Source organism: Hemicordylus capensis, chromosome 4 (assembly GCF_027244095.1).
Source record: "Hemicordylus capensis ecotype Gifberg chromosome 4, rHemCap1.1.pri, whole genome shotgun sequence".
NCBI lineage: Eukaryota > Metazoa > Chordata > Lepidosauria > Squamata > Cordylidae > Hemicordylus > Hemicordylus capensis.
In genome coordinates, this window is record NC_069660.1 from 106738687 (window position 1) to 106760176 (window position 21490).

At 43.6% G+C, this 21490-nt stretch overlaps 1 protein-coding gene across 26 annotated transcripts in view; it reads left to right on the forward strand.

The window, feature by feature from the left end:
• LRRC7 (leucine rich repeat containing 7) overlaps positions 1 to 21490 on the forward strand; it is a 378525-nt gene that overhangs the window by 132725 nt on the left and 224310 nt on the right. For 22 of the 26 annotated variants that reach the window (XR_008306746.1, XM_053248546.1, XM_053248548.1 and 19 more), the window contains one exon: positions 17510 to 17712. Coding sequence is in view for 25 of the 26 variants with exons in the window: in XM_053248546.1 (XP_053104521.1) it covers positions 17510 to 17712 (203 nt within the window). In the remaining variant the exon portion in view is untranslated. Of the gene's footprint in view, positions 1 to 3492; positions 3585 to 5451; positions 5749 to 17509; positions 17713 to 21490 lie in introns of those variants that run through there. The other 4 variants (XM_053248555.1, XM_053248558.1, XM_053248556.1 and 1 more) reach the window with 3 other exon arrangements.

Below are 21490 nucleotides of genomic sequence, written 5' to 3' on the forward strand. Positions count from 1 at the left end.
GGGAACTTCTGCATGCAAGCATGCATGTGCTCTTCTCAGAGTGGCCCCATCTCCTAAGGGGAATTTCTTACAGTGCTCACACTTGTAGTATCTCGTTCAAATGCAAACTATGGTGTCTAGCAAAGGGCATAATTCATGCTTGCTACCTCAAGACCAGGTCTCCTTCCATAGACCATCTCTCCTTCCTTTTCTGATTTCCACTTCTGATTAGCAACATAAACCCTTTTGTTTGGTTGGAGACTAGATAGGGAGCTATTCTGACGATCACTGGGAGCCCAGCCTGGTTTTCAGGGGTCATCAGAACCACCAGTCTCGGAGGCGAGCCCGGTGGTTCCACGGTGGCTAGCCTGCCTAAAAATCCCTACCCCTAAACAAGGTTAATGGAGTGAGCGCTCTGTTTACCTCATGCTTTTGATCATGTGTCAGTCGTGGCTGACACACTCGGGGTGGGTGTAGAGGGGAGGGGGGACCCCAGGATGGCACCACCCACTCATGGGATGCCTTCCTGAAGTTTGGGGGGGCTAGGGCACCACACGATAGCATTCCCCTTCCCCCAAACCCCAGAGTTCCCCGATGGAGCCGCAGCTGGGTGCAGGATTGTCCAACCAGAGCAGCCGCTTATTTGGGCAGCTGATGTGGCTGCCCAGCAACGAGCAACTGCTTGTGTGCGGGGAGAGTGGGCTAAGCCTGCTCTCCCTGCCAAACCTCATGTGGTGCTTCACACTGGTCACGTAAAGCACCTCTATGAGTAAGCTATCCTGAAAACTAAGCAGTGCAGTAACTTTTATTTTGGGAGGTTATTTCTCCACAAAATATCTCCCACTCCTGGGAGTAAAACAACACAGTTGTGATGGGCAATGGTATTTTGGTAGAATAATAACTGTTTCTGGGTAGCATACATATCAGTAAATCTTGCTTTTGAGAAGCTACCACTACTGAGAATAATACATGTTTATTGTTAACTTTCAAAGTGTAGCCATTTCTGGTGTCTTTAATGTTAATAATAACTATGTAATAGGAAACATCAAGGTCTTGAGCATATAACAACTGCTCCTGCTAAAGCCCTATTCAGATGATGCTATATTGAGCATCTAAAACATGACCAGAAGTCCTGCCCTAGCCTTTCACTTGTAGGGGAAGAATGGCAGTTCAGTCCCCAAATACCAGAGCAAAACCAGTTTGAGAAAGCAGCCAAGCAAGAGGTCTGGAGACAGTTATTTAACTTTAAGTTTAAGGATTTATTTAGAAGTTACCATGGGATAGGAAAGCTGAGCTTAAGGCTGAAAGGGAGAGAGAGACTAAAACAAACATCCATCTCTGGAGAGACAAAATGGAGACTAACAGTGGAAGAACAAAGAGGGGAGAAGCCAAGCACTTTTATCCATGACCCTAAAAAAACAACACCCCAGTGGCCACATGAGACATTGCAGCTGAGAGCTGATGCTGCCAGGATCCTAGCTCCAATATCAGTCAGCACAGCGCAGTTAGAGCAACGTTTGTCTGAAGAAGTGAATACCATATCCGTGATGGTCGGCACTTCGGTGATTGGGAGGCTCGGGTGCCCATGCCTCCCAATCATGGAAGCACCCACCATCATGGATACAGTGTTTGGACAAGCACACTATGAGGGACAGTGTCAGAACTTTCAGACCTATTTTAGATGCTTTACTCAAGTACAGCATCTTTCTTAAGATGTTTGAATAGGGCTTAAATGATAGTGAATATATGGGATATATGGATGGGATTTTAATCTCTCCTCCTTTTCCAGAGGTCATTGGTGCTGTGGTGAGAAATAGCCTTACTGATGGGTTGGAAACGTAGTTTCTCTCTTTTTCTCAGTCAACTTTGATGGAGATGAATGATTCCAGACATTCAAAATTTCATACACTGTAAACATGCTTAAATTTTAACAGCTGATCCTAATTAAAAATGTAATTACTGTATGATAATCAAAAGTCAGCATCTGGTCCAGCTAAATTGTAAAATTGCTGTATTCCTTGCTCTCTGTTTTAGCTTATACCCCTAGGCCAAAGGCAGTCAGATAGAAAGATTGTTATTGGCACTGCTAAACATGAAACCAGGTGCACTTTGGTCTCACTGATGTTCATTTCTGCCTCTTTCACTTGTTCTTCACATTTTGAGATATTGTAAGGGAGAGAAAAGGATTTGTCCTGACAGCATTCATATGTTAATCTCCTTGTGATTGCCAGAGGCAGGCAGAACTTTCACTCTATTGAGACAATGAAGCATCTGAGTGTTTATTGGAGCCCAGAAAGGCTCTTTTAGCACATAACAGGAGATCATATAAAGCTAAAGATGCTACTTTTATTTTGGATTAGCATTGTGCATTAAGCAGAGTTGAAATATAGTCTTTCAAAGCCAGTATGTCAGAAATAAAAATAGAAACTGACCAAGGGAGTAATGTGTTGTCAATCAGCCAAACACAAAGAGGCCCCAATCCTATGTTTTGGTACTCCTTCCTGTAGCACCCACCATCCGAGGTCCAGTGCAAGGGTTATGGCTTGTATGCAACACCAGTTTTTGGTGATCATCTTGTGTCAAGAGCCCTCACTAAACTCTCTACTGGTGCTCTACCAATGATTTCCCTCTGCCTCAGCAGTCAGCACTAGTGTACTGTAAGAGGACTTCTGATGGGCTTGCAACTTGGTATTGTGGCGATTGCTGTATCCGCTGCTACTATTTATCTTCAGTAGTCCTTTCCTATAATATTTGTTGCCCTTGATAGCAGGAGAATGCTAGAGGTGTGGGGTGTTACTCCAGTAAAGTCAAAATATTTTTTTAAAAAATAAAGGTTTCTTGTTTCACAAAACCAAACCAAACCAAAGTTGATCCTTTCCAAGAAATACACAGTTCATATCACAACCACTTAGTCTCACTCAATTTGAGTCCCTTTCTTCCTGCTTCTTCCTAAACAGTTAAGTTTCAACTTACACCACAGCACACATCTAGAGAACGCCTCCTGTCAATCTAAGTACATAAGAACAGCCCTGCTGGATCAGGCCCAAGGTCGATTTAGTCCAGTCTCTTGTTTAATGTAGTGGTCCACCAGATGCCTATGAGAAGCCCACAGGCAAGAGGTGGATGAGGGCAAGCCCTCTCTCTTGCTGTTACTCCTCTGCAACTGTTATTTTTGCCTCTGAGGCTGGAGGTGGCTACCTCCAGTAGCCATTGATAGACCTGTCGTCTTTGAATTTGTCTAAGCCCCTTTTAAAACCATCCAAACTAATGGCCATTACCAAATCCCATGGCAGAGAATTCCATTGATTAATTATGCACTCTTTGACAAAGCACTTCCTTTTGTTGGTCCTAAATTTCCTGGCATTCAGTTTCATGGGATGACCCCTATCATCTAGTGTTGTGATAGGAGAAATATTTCTCTCTGTCCACTCTTTTTCTACCCATGAATAATTTTATACTCCTCCATTATGTCTCCCTTTAATCACCTCTTTTTTCCAAACTAAAAATTCCCAGACGCTGTAGCCTTGCTCCATAAGGAAAGTGCCCCTGATCACCTTGGTTGTCCTCTTCTGCACCTTTTCCAGTTCTGCAACGTACTTCTTAAGGTACAGTGACTAGAACTGCATGCAGTACTCCAAATGTTGCCGCACCATAGATTTTTATAAGGGCATTATAATAGTGGCATTTTTTATTTTCAGTCCCCTTCCTAATGATCCCAAGCATGAGATTAGCCTTTTTCACTGGTGCTGTGCACTGAGTTGACATTCAGTGAGCTGTCCACCATGATCTGAAGATCTCTTTCCTGATCAGTCACTGACAGCTTAAACCCCATCAGCGTATATGTGAAGTTGGAGGGGTTTTGCCCCAATATGCATCACTTTAAAGTTCTACATTGAACTGCACTTGCCATTTTGTCACCCACTCCTCCAGTCTGGAGCAGTCTTTTTAGAGCTCCTCACAATCTGTTTTGGATTTCACAAAATCCAAATAGTTTAATGTCATCTGCAAATTTGGCTGTTTTGCTGCTTACCCCAACTTCTATATCATTTATGAACAAGTTAAAGAGCACTGGTCCCAGTGCAGATCCTTGGGGGATCCCACTTTTTACTTCCCTGCTTTGTGAAAATTGTCAGTTTATTCCTACCCTCTGTTTTCTGTCCATCAACCAGTTACCAATCCACACATGAACCTGTCCCCTTATCCCATGACTGTGAAAATTACACAAGAGCCTATGGTGGAGAACTTTGTCAAAAGCTTTGCACCCTCAGGCACCTATAAAGACAAGATATGTACAGTTGGATGAACTGCAGCCACTTTATTAATTTAGTTAATACAAATCCTGCAGCAAGGCATGACAATTCAGAGTATGGTTACCCCAACTAAGGGTCAGCCTCATAAGGAGGACCGCCCAACCTTGGGCAACAGACTGGGTGTTAGTTCAGCCTGGACTGAATCCGGACATTATAACAGCCATGGGGTGAAATCCCACTGACTGGAAGTCAGACAGCCCCCACCCACCCAGGCTGCAAAACTCTGAGTGGTGGGTGCCACAGTGAAGCTTGGAGGGGCCATAGGATTTGACCTGCTTTGCTTTAATTTGACTCCACTTCACCCCCTTGAGCTGGTGTTTCATTTCAGGCTCAAGATGCTTGAAAGGAGAAAAAGTAGGCCCCCAATGCTTTTCAAAGTCCTACTTTGCAGTAATAGCATTGAGAGTTTGTGGGAGGTACTGTTGAGGGCAGAACCAAACCTTTTTTGCAGGGCATAGGATGCTGCTTTTGTTGCATTGGCACAAAACATTGTTTACCCTGCCATAGCTGAAGTGGCTTGATGGCCTTGGATTGTAAATGCTAAGACCTTGTTGCTGAATGTGCTTCATCCCACTCGATCACCTTTGATTATGCAGGGTCCCTCAGTGACTTGGTGTTCCCAAAGATTTGATCAGTGTTTGGATGGAAGACCACTGGAATCCACATATAAATTGGTCTAGGTTTTTCAAGGAGGACTGAGATACAAATATAATAAACAATGCTGTAAATGTGTCTTTCTGGTTACATGAAGCTGAATGGAATAGTAGGGTTTGTTTGTTTTTTCATTTGCTGAGTCTATCTGCATTATTACCTCTTTGATTAATAATTCAATTTGTATTTCAATTATTTAAGATTTTTCACTGAGTCATTTTATATTGCTTTCCTTGGTTTGCTTCTTAATTGTCTCATAATTATATCCCCCAACCAACCAAGTTGGTTGCTTTGTTTATTGTGATGGGGGGCACCCATGCACTATAGAGCTGTCTGCAGAAAAGGGAAAGAGAAATGGAGAAAACACAAAAGAAAACCAGTTGTCCAGATTGAAACACAAAAGAAAACCAGTTGAGAATTCTTTTGTGTTTCAATCTGGACAACTTCTCAAAGATAGTTATACCTAATGACCCACCATTTCATTCTCCATTTCTCTTTCCCTTTTCTGCAGACAACAGAGATTCAGGAGCAGGGGAGAGTTTATATACTGCTTTTCAACAAGAACAACAAAAACCTCACAAGGCAGTTTACATAGCATAAAGAATGCTATCCCAAAGGGGCTTGCAAGCAAAGAATGAAAAGATGGTTTCTGTCCCAACGAGTCTCAGTCAAAAAAGAAATCAAAAGAAGACACAAGCAACAGACATAAGGTGGCTTCACAAGTCACAGAACTTCAAATCTTGTTTACAGAAGGGTGGCAGAGGGAAGTACTGCTCAGCCACCTGATGTTGTTCAGATAATTTGAAAGGTGGGGAACCAGTCGCTTGTACTAGGAGAACTAGCTTGGCAGGAACTGGCAAAACTGTACTTGCCTACGTATTGTGTGAAGCTGCCCTAGGAAGCTGCCCTAGGTTTTAGATGCTGGGTTCAGAATCACAAGTAGGGTGGAACATGATGACATTGACAGGTTTTTACGACACTCCCAGAGTTGACATGCCCATCCCGACACTGGAGGTCAGGCTCCTGTCTGTGCTCTGGAAACTGGCTAGTCTTCCTTTCTCTCCCTCCTGCTTTCCACTGTAATGTGGGAAAGCTGTCCTACCCATGGGGAGAAGTTTCTGACCTTGCAAGTTTAGCAAACAAAAACCCAATTTTCAAAACAAGAAGTTTAAGAACAGGGAATAGGGACACAAGAAGCAGTAACAAGAAACCAAAAAGAGGTTTTCTTGCTCAGGGCTTCAAAAATCCCAGGTGACAGTGAGCCATGGCATCTGATATTTAACTGGCACCTCAACTAGGATATTCAGAGGCAGAGTTATTTAATAAAATCTGTATTTGTCCCAGGCAGGCCTGTTTCTTTTCCACGTATGTTTTTTGTAAAGAGGATAAAGAGAAGCCCATTTACCCTCTCCTTTCACAGTGTCTGTTACTGGTAATTCTGTCCAGTGTCCATTGTTGGGTTCCTAGATTTTTTGTACTGGCTTCATTTGTCAGGATCTGCTCTAGCTCACCTATACCCTTAAATCAAGTTAGGTTGGTTCTGTACATATATTCACATATGTGAGGGTCAGAGTTTTCTTCAAGAAAGAGCTGATATGTTTCCAAGATGAAATGATATCACATTGATTCCTGCTTGCTGTGGGGTTGTGGAGAATTTGCTCAACCAATATCTACCTAGGAAGTAGAAATAAGAGTTCTCACTTCTATACACTAGGAACAGATTTTTCCACAGCTGTGTGCATTGGACAATTGCTCTTTTGGGCAGGCTTATACAATGGTGACCAGATATGAACAGCATATACACTCTTGCCATATTCGCCAGGAGCTGTTATGTGGGGATCCCTTATGAGACCTTTAAAGCATGGTTACAAAACAGGCAGTCTCCCAAGAAAGTCAAAACCACAGGCTTAAAAATAAAATAAAATTAAAATAAAATAAAATAAAAAGCTTTACTAAGTACAAAGTAAGAGGCTGACTCGACTGATAATGAGAGAATTCCCACATGACTGGGACATGGAGATGGACATGTGTCCAGGCTCAGTGTTTAACCCCTGTTATGAATATGAATGCAAGTTTTGTGGTTAATGCAGACAGAGATGGGGAAGGGAAGCAGGGATGGGTGATTGATCCAGTCTGTTTAAAACACAAGGGAAGAGAAAAGAGGGATGTGTTGGTGGGCTTTCTATAAGTCAGAGGGACACCTGATGATATCTCTGGCTGGTGAGAACTAAAAGGGAAGGAGAGAAGACAGAAGGATGTGCGGGTTGACTTTGACTTTGTGAAAGGGACACCCAGTGGATATCCTTGGCTGGTGAGTGGCTGGAGACTGTCCTTGCCTGGGCTTTACCCTCAGCTATCATGGTCTTTCACAGGAACGCACTCTCATGAATGTGAATTCCTCGTGTAAGCATTAGTACTTGAGCCAAGGCATTGCCCTTCATCTGAGTTTTGGACCCCAACTCGAGACCTTGCTTTATGAAGGGCTGCTTCTCATGAGTGGGGTTCCTGGGGAACCCTCATGTAATGATCAAAGGGGGGTTACAAAATCGCTCCTCTAGTTGTGAGGAGTCCTGGGTAGGCTGCCACCAGCCACTTTTTAATATGAGCAGATTCACCTTTCCAAGGGAATATTCTGGGAGAGTAAAGTGGAAAACTCCTCCCTACAAGGAAGGCTTGAGCAGTCTTAAGCCTTCAGGAGTATGTGACTAGGGCAGGACCCAATGAGGAGTGACACTCTTTAATAACAACCAGGATTAATTAATAATTGGATGATAAGGAAAACTATAGAAGGATCAACAACCAAGTAAAATCCTTCCCCAGGAACTACAAGAGTCATGTAGTCAGATCCAAGCACTTAGAAATAAATACCCTGATGCGTCCAGCTAAACCAATCCCTATCCATCCTACTTATTTCTAGGTAAGTAACTTCCATCCCAGGTTGTTAGACTCCCTTTGTCCTACAGTAGTTGCTGATCAGACCTCACTCAGAGGGCTCCAGGGAAGAACTGAACTCTAACACATCCCTCTCCTACTTCTCTATAGACTGTTGTCCAATAAACCTGGCCTCTCACTCTGGATTGGGCTATAGGGATTTGATTCTCCTGGGCTTCCATATTTGGAAGCCCAAATATTGGGCTTCATATTGGCTCACCTTCCAAGCAGTTACTCTAATTGAGGCTTAGTCCTCCCTCAACCTTGACTAACACTACACCTCAGCCCTGGTCCTGATCTGATCCACAGTCCCCAGTGTCATCTGGGGTTACCTTTTAACCAGGGGAGGTGCTGACCAAACCTCCCGCCTTTTGTGGTTAAAAAAAAATAGATGCAGGGAACCCTAAAAACAGATTGCTACCCTACCCTGGAAGTAGCAGAAGTACAAGCGTGTGCAAACCCACACACCAGAAAGGGGGAATCAGGGAAAGAAGGAAAGGTTCCCAGAAACAGAGGAAGAAGAGAGTCCCCCTGTACTACCTGTCCTGACAAAAAGGAAGGGGAGCCCAGATCCTCAGAGGAGAAGGTAGGGTCTGATAGTGAAGGAGCAGAGGGTCACCATCCCAAAGATGTATCCCAGAAATTGTGCAGACTGGAAGGGTTTTGGCTGGCCAGTTTTATGGGGTAAAAGGATGCTATGTGCTGAAGAGGAGCTGCTCTGGTTACTTAATAGTGACTGAGGGTGATGAGTAGTGGAGAAAAATGGGTTTCAGGGTGGTTAGCCTCAGGTAATCCTGAGGGCCTGGCTTCCTGAGAGGGATATTGGATATTTGACTCTGGGGATTTTAGGATTATCCTGAGACATGACTGAGCTCACATCAGCACAGAGATCAGCAGTGCGGCAATGCAAGTAGTGGAGTAGGAGCCATTACTTCCTTGCCCTACGATCTCAGGAGTGCTAGTGTCTCCATAGGAGAAAGCTCTTTTCAGGGTGTTCCTAGTCCAGGCTTCTATAAGGCCTGGTAGAAATCATAAATGCTTCTCTGAGGGAGGGCAGGATGCCTCCTTGTCTTAAGGAGGCAATTATTAGACCTCTTCTTAAGAAGCCTGCATTCGATCCCTCAGAGTTGAGCAACTATAGGCCTGTTTCCAATCTCCCATGGCTGGGCAAGGTAATTGAGAAGGTGGTGGCCACATGACAGTTACTCAGGAGAAAAGGGAGAGTAAAGAAAAGGTAGCAATCAGAGGAACTCTTTCTAGCGTGCCGGATGTGGCATTTTTAAAGCATGGACAGGTATTAGCAGGATGCTTGGTGCATGACAAGAAGGCTAGCTATTGATGGTTCTAGTTAGGTAATTGAAGAGGGCAAAAAATTAGGGGACTTTTATATTTAAACATGCTCTTTCCACCCCTCACCCACACAGAGGATCAGGATGGTAGATTCTAAGGTCATACACATGACCATCTGACCTGGCACTGGGGAGGGCTGGCCAAGAGGTAGGCTCCTGCCTGGAAACAAGCAGGAGACTTTCTTTTACTCTGCCTCTTGCAGACTCACATGAAAGCTGGGGCAGTGAACAGCAAAGCTGTTTTCTTGAGGAGGAAGTCCTCCCTAATCCCACAATGTACCATGCGAAGAGTGCAGGGCATTAGGGAATTTCCCTGCTTCTGGGAGCTCCTTCCGCCCAGCTCTATGGATGCCTGGGCTGCAGGCAGCCTGAGTATCCATATGACTGGGGATAAGGTAGAAGGCCACATGCACATCTCCTACCTCATGTTTAGTTTAAGTAGGAAACCTGGCTATCCCGGCAGTAGAGCTCTGGGGTCAGTCCCGATCCCGGAGCTCTACATGACCAGGTCTGCTCAGGTAGGGCTATGCTAGCCTGGGTAGACCTAGTTGTGTGAACAACCTTACAGTGTAGTAGGGCTTTGCATCAAACACTCCAATCCTGATGAATTTGAAGCACTGCCTCAGTACCGTGCAAAGGTACCATGCTCCCAGCATGGCTACTTCCATGCAGTTCCTCACATTTCTGGCACTGGGGGTGCTTTTCTACTGCAACTGTACTCCCCAGAGCCAGCTAGGGAGGTCTGTAGCAACACCTGGGAAATGTATTTCCTTCCAGTGTGTTGAAAAGCACTAGGAGGAAATACGCTTTCAAGAAGTTCCTGCATGCTTTCTCAGTTGATTCCACAGAGTCTAGTTGTAATACAAAAGTGCCCCTCTGGCACCAGAAACATGAGAAACTATGCAGAGATGGCTGCTTTGGAAATGGTGACCTCCACACAGCACTGGTTGTGTGTGCTATAAATCCATCAGGATCAGAGTGTCCAGTGCACAGTGTAGGTGTTGTCAGGGCATAGGCAGGTGGGGAGCTGAAAAAGGGCTTCTGATGACTGGAACTCCTCACCAATGCTTTTTAAAATTTACGTGAAACCACTGGGTGAGGTCCTCAGGAGGTTTCTTGCTGGGTGTTATCAGTATGCTGATGACACCCAAATCTACTTTTCCTTTCATCTGCATCATCAGGAAATGGTGTCCATTCCCTAAATGCCTGCCTATAGGCAGTAAGGGGCTGGATGAGGGATAACAAATTGAAACTGAATCCAAGCAAGAAAGAGGCGCTCATTGTAGGGGCTCAGAATCTGAAGGATGAGTTCTCTCCCTGTGCTGGATGGGGTTACACTCCCCTGGAAGGAGCAGGTACAGAGTTTTGGAGTGCTTTCTCCTGGACCCAGGCCTCACCCTGGTATCTCATTTCAAAATTCATTCATTTCATTCATTCATTCACCTAATTCATTTCAAGAACCCCTCTCTCAAGAGCAGTTTTCCTTTCAATTCTTATACTAACAGAATCAGTGCATTAATACATTTATGTCTTCAACAACATCATGTGTGTGTATACATGCATATGTATGTGCCTTCATTTAGCATTAACTTAAATCATTAGAAGCAATCCAATAATAATCACACATGTCCCATTCAAATGCAAACCAGGGCACATCCTGCTTAGCAAAAGAGATAATTAATGCTTGCTACCACACTGCATTTTTCAGTCTCAAAGGCCATGTGAAAGAGGTTTTTCTTTTAAACTTAGATATGACACACACAACGGCTCCAATTGTGATTGAAGCAGAGGTGCGTGTTTTTCTCATTTTCATCTTTATTTGAAGGCCATGCATCGTCTTCAGTTGCTGTATCTCAAATCACTGTACATTTATTTTGTTGAAAAAACTAAAGGTTGTTCAGGAATGTAACGAATATTCAACTTAAATAGCGTAAATGTGCATCATAATTACTGCTGCACTGCAGACATTTCTGCATGTTCCATAAGATTTTAAATAACTATCCTGCCTCAACCCACAATATAAAGAGCAATTATAAAAAAAACAAGAAACAAATATTCCTCTAAGTTTTTTGGTATAGTTTGTTGACATTGAATAACCTATCACTGGCATAGCGCCAGTGGCAGAGAATGCATACTGCTGTTTCATTGCACCATGCATGTGCATTCCTATACTGCAGATCATAGCCTTTCTGGTAAGCTGGAGTGCTAGCCCTAAAGCCACCCTGCCTGCTCCAGATGGAGGTGCTCATTGTGGGGGATTGGAATTTAAGGGTTGTGTTAGATCTTCCTGTGCTCCCCCAGAAGGAACAGGTACGCAGTTTGGGAGTGCTTTTGGATCCAGGCCTCACCATGGTATCTTAGGTGGAGGCTATGGCCAGGAGCACTTTCTATCAGCTTTGGCTGATTCGACAGCTGCATCCATTCCTTGAAGAGAACAATCTCAAAACAGTGGTGCATCAGCTGGTAACCTCCAGGCTTGACTACTGCAATGCACTCTACATGGGGCTGCCTTTGTATGTAGTTCTGAAACTTCCGTTAGTTCAAAATGTGGCAGCCAGATTGGTCTCTGGGGTAACCCAGAGAGACCATATTATGCCTGTTTTGAAACAGCTGCACCAGCTGCCGATAGGTTTCCGGGCAAAATACAAAGTGCTGGTTATTACCTAAAGCCCTGAACAGCTTAGGTCCAGGTTACCTCAGAGAGCACCTTCTTCTGCATGATCCCCACTGCACATTAAGGTCATCTGAAGAGGTCTGTCTCCAGTTACCACCAGTGAGTCTGGTGGCAACTCAGAGGCGGGCCTTCTCTGTAGCCACTCCTGGACTGTGGAATGCACTCCATGCAGAAATCTGTAATTTGAATTCTTTATTGGCCTTCAGGAGAGCCCTCAAAACATATCTGTTTGGCCTGGCCTTCCAGGATTTTTAAAATGTTGTAAATGGTTTTAATGTTGTAACCTTGTTTTTCAAGGTTTTTAAATGGTTCTGATTGTTTAATTGTTGTTTTATAGTTTTTGTTTTAACTGTTAATTGATTTTAATGGTTTTGTTCTAATTGTAAACTGCCCTAAGCCATTTAGTATAAAATTGAATAAATAAATAATAATAATATATGATATTTTATTATCATTTATATATGAGTAATTGATTCAAGTAACCTCTTTAAGAAAGTGTGTGTGCTGTCTGTGCAGCTGAGGGTCTTGGATGATATGGATTATCTAGACCCTTTTCAGTCTGGCTTTCGCCCTGTGTTTGGGACTGAAACTGCCTGGGTTGCCCTGGTGGATGACTTACACTGCGAACTAGGCCAGGGAAAATGCATCCCTATTGGTTCTGCTGGACCTCTCAGCAGCATTCAATACCATCAACCATGGTATCCTTCTGGACTACCTCTCAGGTATAGGGATCGGGCGTGGTGCATTGGGGTAGTTTTGATCCTTTCTTGGGGGAAGGTTTCAGAAGGTGGTTCTGGGGGACTTCTGCTCGACTCCTTGCCTTCTGGCCTGTGGGGACCCGCAAGGCTCAGTATTGTCCCCTGTGCTGTTTAACATCTACATGAAATCGCTGGGAGAGATCATCAGAAGGTTTGGACTATAGTGTCATCGATATGCAGAAGACACTCAGCTACCTATCTAATTTATGGTTTTTATTGTTTAACTGTTTTAAAGGTTTTCAATGTGATTTTAATGAACCTTTATTGTGTTTTAACTTTTGTAAACCGCCTTGGGATATCTTATGAAAGGTGGTATAAATTGAACAAATAAATAAGTACAGTTTTCTTATCTTTTTAATATATATTTTTCTAAGGCATACCCGTCATGAATCCCATGTGTGACAGCTCTCACAAGAGTTCCTGAGCAGCTGCTGATTAGCAACAGGGGTAGGCAGAAAGAAACTGCTGGCCAGGAGAATGGCTGAGCAGGTGGGGAGAAGAATCAGTGGCCGGGCCGGCCAGCCGCTGGCCAAGAGAAGAAGTGGTGGCCAGGAGGGCTGGCTGCCGGGTGGGGAGGAGAACAAACTGGGGCTGGCGGGTGTCAGAGAACGAAATGGGGCTGAAGGGGGAGTTAGAGAATGAAATGAAGATGGGAGAGGGGCAGAGACAGGGAGAACTAGGGACATAGATGCTCTGCGCCAGGTCAGCTAGTCATATTTTTGTGTGTGTGTGTTTTTGTTTTTATGGTTCTCAGATGTGTGTGTGTGTGTGATTTGATTTGATGTTTCAGATCCTTGTATGCTGTGTATGTGGTCTTGGAGGTGGACCAAAACACAGGTGTGATTAGGAATGACATTTAGGAAAGGGAGAGGAGATGTTGGAAGTACCATGCATTTTGCTTAGTCTGAGTAGCTCATATATTATAGATTAAATTATCATGATGTTCTTGCATGAAAAAAATGGAAAACCAGAGTTCAGTTCTATTCTGGCATGTGTTGATTCAGCATTCTGATAACAGTCATATTTGAGTGTGTGTGTGTGTGTGTGTGTGTGTGTGTGTGTGTGTGTTTAAATTACTGCAGTATTATCACATGATTCCTTGCACTGATCCATGTTTGAAATAGTTCTTTCTGGCAGACACATGAGAAGGTCTTTCAGCTTTTCTTTTCAAATTATTTTCCCAGTGGTTCCAAATATGAAATTGTGCCTTTATTCCTCAGCTTTGAGTGCAAAGGAGCTATGTTATTTGAATGCAAAGGAGCCACTGTAATTTCTCAGTTCTGCAAATGATTACTGATGAACTAGCTATTACAGCTTAGCTATCATTAATTAAAGAGGTTTTAAATATATTTGTTTAGCCTTATCAGTTCAGGCTCAGAACAGGCAACAATTTTATAAAAAAATAAAATACTTGAGTGGTGTCTGTTATATTATAGGAAGCCCAGTATGCAGACACGGACACACAGCAGATAAATAATGTCCTTTAGCAGGATAAAAGACTACTTTTCAGGCACCTAGAGGGTCTCTTTTTCCCTGTTTTTGGTACAGTGCTCTTATGAATACTGTATTCAAGGTGAGATATAAATTACATAACTGGCACTGTCCACAATGAGATTCACAAATGAAATGAAATATTTTTCAAAACTTAAAATTTATATTGCAATTCATGATATATTCAGAAATTATATACACGCCACAATTTGTATCCTGTCATGGTTGACTTTGCAGTTCAGAATTCATGTATTTGCAGTTGGAACAGCAATGAAAAGTTCCCCATCAGCTCAGCCTATGAAAAATGCTTATTTACTTTAACAACTTAAATCCTAAGTGGATTCTAGAAGATCCAGGAAAGAGCATGAGAAATCTGTAGTGGTTTTGACCACAACTAACAAATTCTATAACCTGATTAAAAATAAAAATATATGGATTTAAGCCAATGGAGATTCATTGGCCTACTAATGCTGTAGGTGTACAGCCAAAGGATTCACACCTGCAGGGTGAAGAGGATTTTTGCTGATCTCCTTTTCTCCTGGAAGGGGGAACATGCAATTATGTTGCTGTGCAACATGCAATTATATCCCTGAGGTCAGTCTAAACCTCAGAGATATAATTGTGTGCAATAAAATTGTGCGTTGCATCGAGTGCTTCCCAGGGGATCAAACCCCCCCCCCAATGTGAGCACCTGGTCTTATACAGGATTTATGTGATCTAAAGGAAGCAGCAATTCTTCTATGTCAGTGATTGATTCTTAAAGGGTGATGGTGGAGGAGGAGGGGAGATTTATTCTTTGTTTTTCCTGGGAAAAACTGAAATGTTGAGAGAAACTGAAATGTATGTAATATGTAGTACTTCCTTATAGAATCTAAACAGACTATACTACTTTAATAATATGGTATGCATCCAGGGGCGGAGCTACCAGTGTTTGTCCACGTCCAAAGAATGCAACTTTTGGGGGTGTTGGGGCCACGGGGGGGGGCACCACTGCAGGTCCCACCATTAACCTCTGCTCATTCACTTGTCAACCCATACACTGCTCTGAGGCCACCACTAACTGCTGGTGAGGACCAGGTATATTGACCCCTGACTGGCTGGCCGGCATTGTATAATGATGTCACCATCACTGATATAATGACGTCAGCCAGGTAGGGCACCCAGCCAGCACTAGGAATGTGCACGGAAATGGCAGGGGGCAGTTCGATGGTGGGAGGATACCTTTAAGGGTGGGGGAGGGTGCTCTTAACCCTCCAGCCATGTTTCTCCACTGGTGCTACACTTCGAAAGGGTCCGTTGGGACGGCAGCATACCTCCCTGCCGCCCCATTGCCTCATTGGATTGGAAGTGACAAGAAGTACCCAACGTACTTTCACACATCGGGCGCATGAGCATCAGGTATTTGGTGTCACTTCTGGTCCGACAAGGCAACGGGGTAGCAGGGAGGTACACTGCCGCCCCGCCAGACCCATTTGAAGTGTAGTGCCGGTGGGGGAAATGTGGCGGGAGACATAAGAGCACCCTCCCCCACCCTTAAAGATATCCCCCCCTGCCTTCGAACCAGCTGAACCGCCAGTCATTCAAATCTGTTCAGAGCCCGTAAAAGGGCCTCTGAACAGGTTCGTGCACATTCCTAGTTGGCAGTGGCAATTAGTGAGATCTTCAGAGTGAATTCCAGTTGAGTGAGTCAGGTGGTGCGAGGTGAGGTGAGGCAATTGGGGTGTGGTAGTGGCAGACCCACCACCTAAAAGAAAGGGGAGAGTTGCTCATTTACTGAGCACAGGCTCCATAAGAGCTAGCTATGCCACTGTACACATTATATATAATGTATCACATAAAATTATATTGTTGCATAGATTTATGAAATGTAAATCTGTAAATTTATTAGTTTCTTTCACACAATAATGACAGATATATGCTGTGTTAAAGATGGAGCTTCAAACTACTACACCATAATATATCTAAATATGTAGCTTTGCCATTTGGGGGAAATAGGGAAAGATTAGCAGATCAACACTGTCATGAAGAAAGAAAATTTTTTATCATCTTGGTTCAGAAAATATATATAGACCAGGCTCTGCATTTTCATGCAGAAATAGATAAAAAGCACAAGTCTGTATCCATACCCCACCTGCTGTTCCCACTATCTAGCAGTTGCTCAAGGTTATCCAACCCTCAGGAGCAGATTTTTAGGGAGCTGAAGGGGACTAGAGGGAAGGAGGAGTCTGCGAAAACAGCATAAGTGCTAGATAGCATTGGCAGAAGGCAACTAGTGCTCCTACAAGATGGTTTTTGGATCCAATTCTTAGAAAATAATGTAATTAATTACCTGGTAGCAAAATTTTTGAAATAAGATTGTGCTTTTCACAATATGCCATCATACTGTAAGAATGTAATCCTGTGAACACTAAGGGCCAAACTAAATGTTCAGGACAACTGTATGCTTATTAAGTACATACTCGTTCCATCCCTCTGTAAAACAGTGGTGAGTCTAATTTTATACCAAAAGGAGTGTGCAGGGGTGACGAGCAAAATTTGCCTCTGTCTCTTCATTTTGCAAGACTTCACTGCAAGTCCCCATCCCAACCCCAGGAAAACTTGCAGTCAAGTTTTCTTGCTCACTTGGAGCCAAACTGGGGGAAATTGCTTAAAAGCAGCAGATTGTGGTGGCAGGAGGTGGGGAAAAGGAAGGTTTTGCTCTCCATCTTCCTAATCCCATGCACTTCTTTTAGTATAAAAATAGATTCAGCCCCACCTCTGTGTTATAGATGAAACATGTGTTGAACAAATATGTGGTTTAATGTGCCCTTCCTTTTAACTTAGCAGGGACTTATTTCTGAGTAAAGAGGCATAACATTGGGTTGCTGGTAGCTACAAGAAAACAAACTGTTCTGGGAGTGCCACTGTAAAGTAGCAGTTGAACTTGGGCCAGTCACTATTTTTCAATTTAACCATTCTCATAAGACTGTTGTGAGGATAAAATGGGTAACCCTCATGTTCATCAACCTGAACTCCTTCGGGGACGGATAGGCTAAAAATACTTTTGTTATTTAGAAAAAAGGTGTTGCTGGGCTTCCATTCCTTACATTGTTGTAAAAAATGCATTTTTTAAAGACACTGGCCAAATTCTGCATTTTCTGCTAAATTTTTAGGAACAGTTTCTCTTTCCTCCACCTATGTAAACATTCTTTTGCTTCAGAGTGCAGCTGCATGAAACTGAAGAAATGAGGGTTTTAATTTTGAAGTTTTTCACACAATTCTCATGGGGCGGCAGTCTTATATTAGCTACACCACAAAGTACCTTTATAACAAAATGGGCAATGATTTTGGAAAACACGTTCTCTTCTTTTCTTTTTTAATTTTTAGTGCAGTGTTTGGAGATGACAACCAAAAGAAAAATTATTGGTCGCCTGGTGCCATGCCGATGTTTTCGGGGGGAAGAAGAAATCATCTCAGTGCTTGATTACTCCCACTGCAGCCTTCAGCAGGTGCCAAAGGAGGTTTTTAACTTTGAACGGACATTAGAGGAGCTTTATCTAGATGCCAATCAAATTGAAGAGCTGCCTAAGGTAAATTCTGCTTTTTCTCTAATATGCAAATACAGTTGTCTTGCTTAAATGAACATTTAAATCATGCTTGAACTCTCAATATAAAAAGGAATCATTGATTGGAACTAGACACGATGTCAACTCCTGTGTCAACTGTGCTCTCTGCATCATTTCTTTCTGTGTAATGCGTAGCTGAGGAACGTGACTTGTTGACATCACATGTGTATGTGTATGTGTTCCTTGGTATGGAAGAGGGATAGATGAGGTAATGTCTTGTGTTACTTTAACTATGTTTTCAGGAATGGGAACCCAACACAGGATTGTTGTTCTTGATGTAGAACATACACAGTAGCAGTACCCCTCCAGTATCCCTCCAGTGACTGCTGCTGGTGTCTATCTTATGTTTCTTTTTAGATTGTGAGCCCTTTGGGGACAGGGAGCCATCTTACTGATGTTTGTTTGTTTGTTTGTTTGTGTAAACTGCTTTGACAGCTTTTGTTGTAAAGAGGTATATAGATATTCGTAGTAGTAATATGTTTGATCAGGTGAGAATATCAGGTACAAGTAACATATAAAGTAGCCTTATATGTGTGGACTGCTTGATACTTTTTGGCTGGTATTCTGAAATGATTTATAATGAGAAACTGGTGTGACAGTAAGTCCTGTTGAGTTCCAAGTGACTTACTCCCAAGTATGCATAGGATTGTAGCCTTAGTCTAAAATAAGGATGTACACGGAATGAGATTTGCATTCCATTTCGAGCTTGGAACGGAATGCAAATGCCTGGAAATTTCCGCTGGAACAGCTGGTTGAGCCGGTTGTTCCTACGGAATGATCTTGGAACATTTCAAGTATTCTGAGCGCCATTTCGGAGGCCTGTTTTTCCCTTGCTGATTGCTGTTCTGTCACTGTCTTCCAAGTAGCTTGTGATCTCCTTGCTTCTTGGTTGGCTTGTTATCATACAAATCAAGTTGATTTGTGGTGGCTGCTTCACTGCAGAAAGTTTGTGCAAAACTGGGGTCCAGGATGAGTCAGCAGTTCCTGAGTATCACCTGCCAGGACTAGCCAACTTGGGCCTATATAGGAAAGCTCCATGTGGTGGTTGGGTTGCCACTAAAGGCATGACATCAAAGGAGGTCAGGGGATAGTGAGACCCAGGAATTCCCCTGGCCGAGGAATTTACATGTGTGTGTTCTGGTTGTGTGGTAGTGGTGGGTGGGTATTTTATATTTTATGTTATAGCTATATTTTATGTTATGTTGTGAAGCTGAAGTTGCTGTTTACAATGCTTTGGTTTGAGACTTGGGTGAGATTTGTTTATAATATGTTTAGTCTTGCCTGGAGATGCAGAGATGGAGGAGTATCCATTGATTATGGAGTAGCTATTCCAGTGGTGGTGAGAAATAGAAGAAGTAACATTGACAAGTCAACAAGCTGTTACAGGAGAAGGGGAATCAGAAATTTAATAGCTTTTCCCCCTTCCAGCTGTCCTGCCAACTCTTTGACCTTGGGGACCACTGCCAACTACCCATAAATCTTTACCTTGTTCCTTTGTAATGCTAGGTCAGTCCAGAATACTGTAAATCAAAAATCATTCATGAAGGGGCTGATCTGGCATGTATCGCAGAGACTTGGTTGGGGGAGGCTGGTGTCCCAGTCTAGTCTCAGCTTCTCCCTCCGGGATGCTTTGTTGAGGAGCAGGTGAGGGGACATGGGTGGGGAGGTGGAGTGACTGTGGTCTACTGAATAACATTATGGAGCCTTGACACGTTATAAAAGTTCACATTTTGAAGAGTGTCTCCAAGGGACGCCATCTGGAATCTGCTCAAAAGGAAGGAGTGGAATACCTGCAAGTCAGTGCCTCCCACTTCCCAGAGATACAGGTATATAAATATGTTAAATAAATAAAAATATATAATTTTAGAGTTAGCTCTGCTGGTGATCCTGTTGATGCCCTGGTAGAGAACTGGAACAGCAAATTCACTAGGACAGTAGATATGATCATAAGCATCCTCTCTGACCTGCTTCAACATTGTCACCTTGGTATATAGAAGAACTGCAGGAACTGAAGCAGCAAGGTAGACGATTGGAGCACAAGTGGAGAAAGACTTGACTCAAATCTGTCATATTACACCATAGAACACATTTGAATTTTTTTTTTAATGCTCAGGCAATATGTTCAGCAAAGTAACTATTCTTTTCTGCCCATATTGCATCCGCAAACTCATGTCCAGTGAAGTTCTTCATGGTTATGAAAGGGCTAGTATATGCTCCTCCTCCCGTGAATCAGAATTTGGAACCATCACTGTGACATTTTTAATGAGTTCTTTGTGGATAAAATATCTCCTGTTCGGGCCAACTTAGACCCAGATCCCACAGTTACTGCAGTGTCTGAATTGGAGCAACTCCAGCAACTCCTCTTATATGGTTAGGTTGGATCAGTTTCCATTTGTGACTCCTGAGGATGTAAACAAGCTGCTTGGAATGGTGTGGCCTAGCAACTGTTCTCGACTCTTGTCCAGCATGGCTTATACTGTCTAGCGGAAGGGGAGGGGGCGTGTTGTAGAAGAACTAGTAGATATTATAAATGCTTCTCTTAGGGAGGGCAGGATGCCTAATTGTCTTAAGGAGGCAATCATTAGACCTCTTCTGAAGAAGCCTGCATTGGATCCTTCAGAGTTAAGCAACTATAGGCCCTTCTCCAACCTTCCGTGGCTGGGCAAGGTAATTGAGAGGCTGGTGGCCTCCCAGGGCCAAGCAGTCCTGGAGGAAGCTGATTATCTAGACCCATTTCAAACTGGCTTTTGGGCGGGCTGTGGGGTGGAGACTGCCTTTGTTGGTCTGATGGGTGATCTGCATTTAAGGAATTGACAGAAGGAGTGTAACTCTGTTCATCCTTCTGGATCTCTTGGTGGCTTTCCTTACTATTGACCATAGTATCCTTCTGCAGCGTCTGAGAAGGTTGGTGGTGGTAGGCACTGCTTTGCAGATATTACACTTCTCCCTTTCAGGCAGATTCCAGGTGGTTTCCATTGGAGACTGTTGTGAACTTTTATATGGTGAACATGTGAAGTTTTATATGGTGTCCTTCAGGGTTCCATACTGTATTCATTGTTTTTTAATATCTTGGCTGGGAGAGATCATTAGGAGATTAGGTGCAGGGTATTAAAAGTATGCTGATGACAGCCAAATCTATCTCTCCTTGTCAACATCATCAGGTGAAGGCATAACCTTCCTAAATGCCTACCGGGAGGCATTGATGGGCTGGATGAGGGATAACAATCTTAGACTGAATCCAAATAAGGTACCTATTATGTGGAGTAAGAATTCAGGAGTGTCTGGCAGGCAGTCCTGGGGCTGGTTCCACTGGCCTTACCGTCTTCACCAGAGCAGCAGCGGTGCAGGAGGAGGGTGCAGCTAAGTACAGCGGCGGCAGCAGGGCCTGGACCAGCGGGTGGCCAGCAGGATCACTGGAAGCATGGGAGGCTTTCATTGGGCAGTTGCCTGAGCAGGCCACCAGCGAGGCACCTCCCGATGATGCCAGAGAGGCATCTCATAGAGAAGGGTGGGGGCGAACAAGGGAGGAGGGAACACAGGGATTGGGAGCAGCTGCCTGTAGAGAGATTAAAAGGGGACTAATAAAGCAGGGCAAGGGCCAGAGCAGAGGGGATGGGTTGTTCAGGATGCCAGCAACTATTTAAGCCAAGGGTGGCTGGTGATGAGGGAGCAGAGGGGTAGTGGTAGAGTCCTCTGGAGAGAGGTTGCCACCATAACCCCCAAAAAAGCCTGGAAGAAGAGG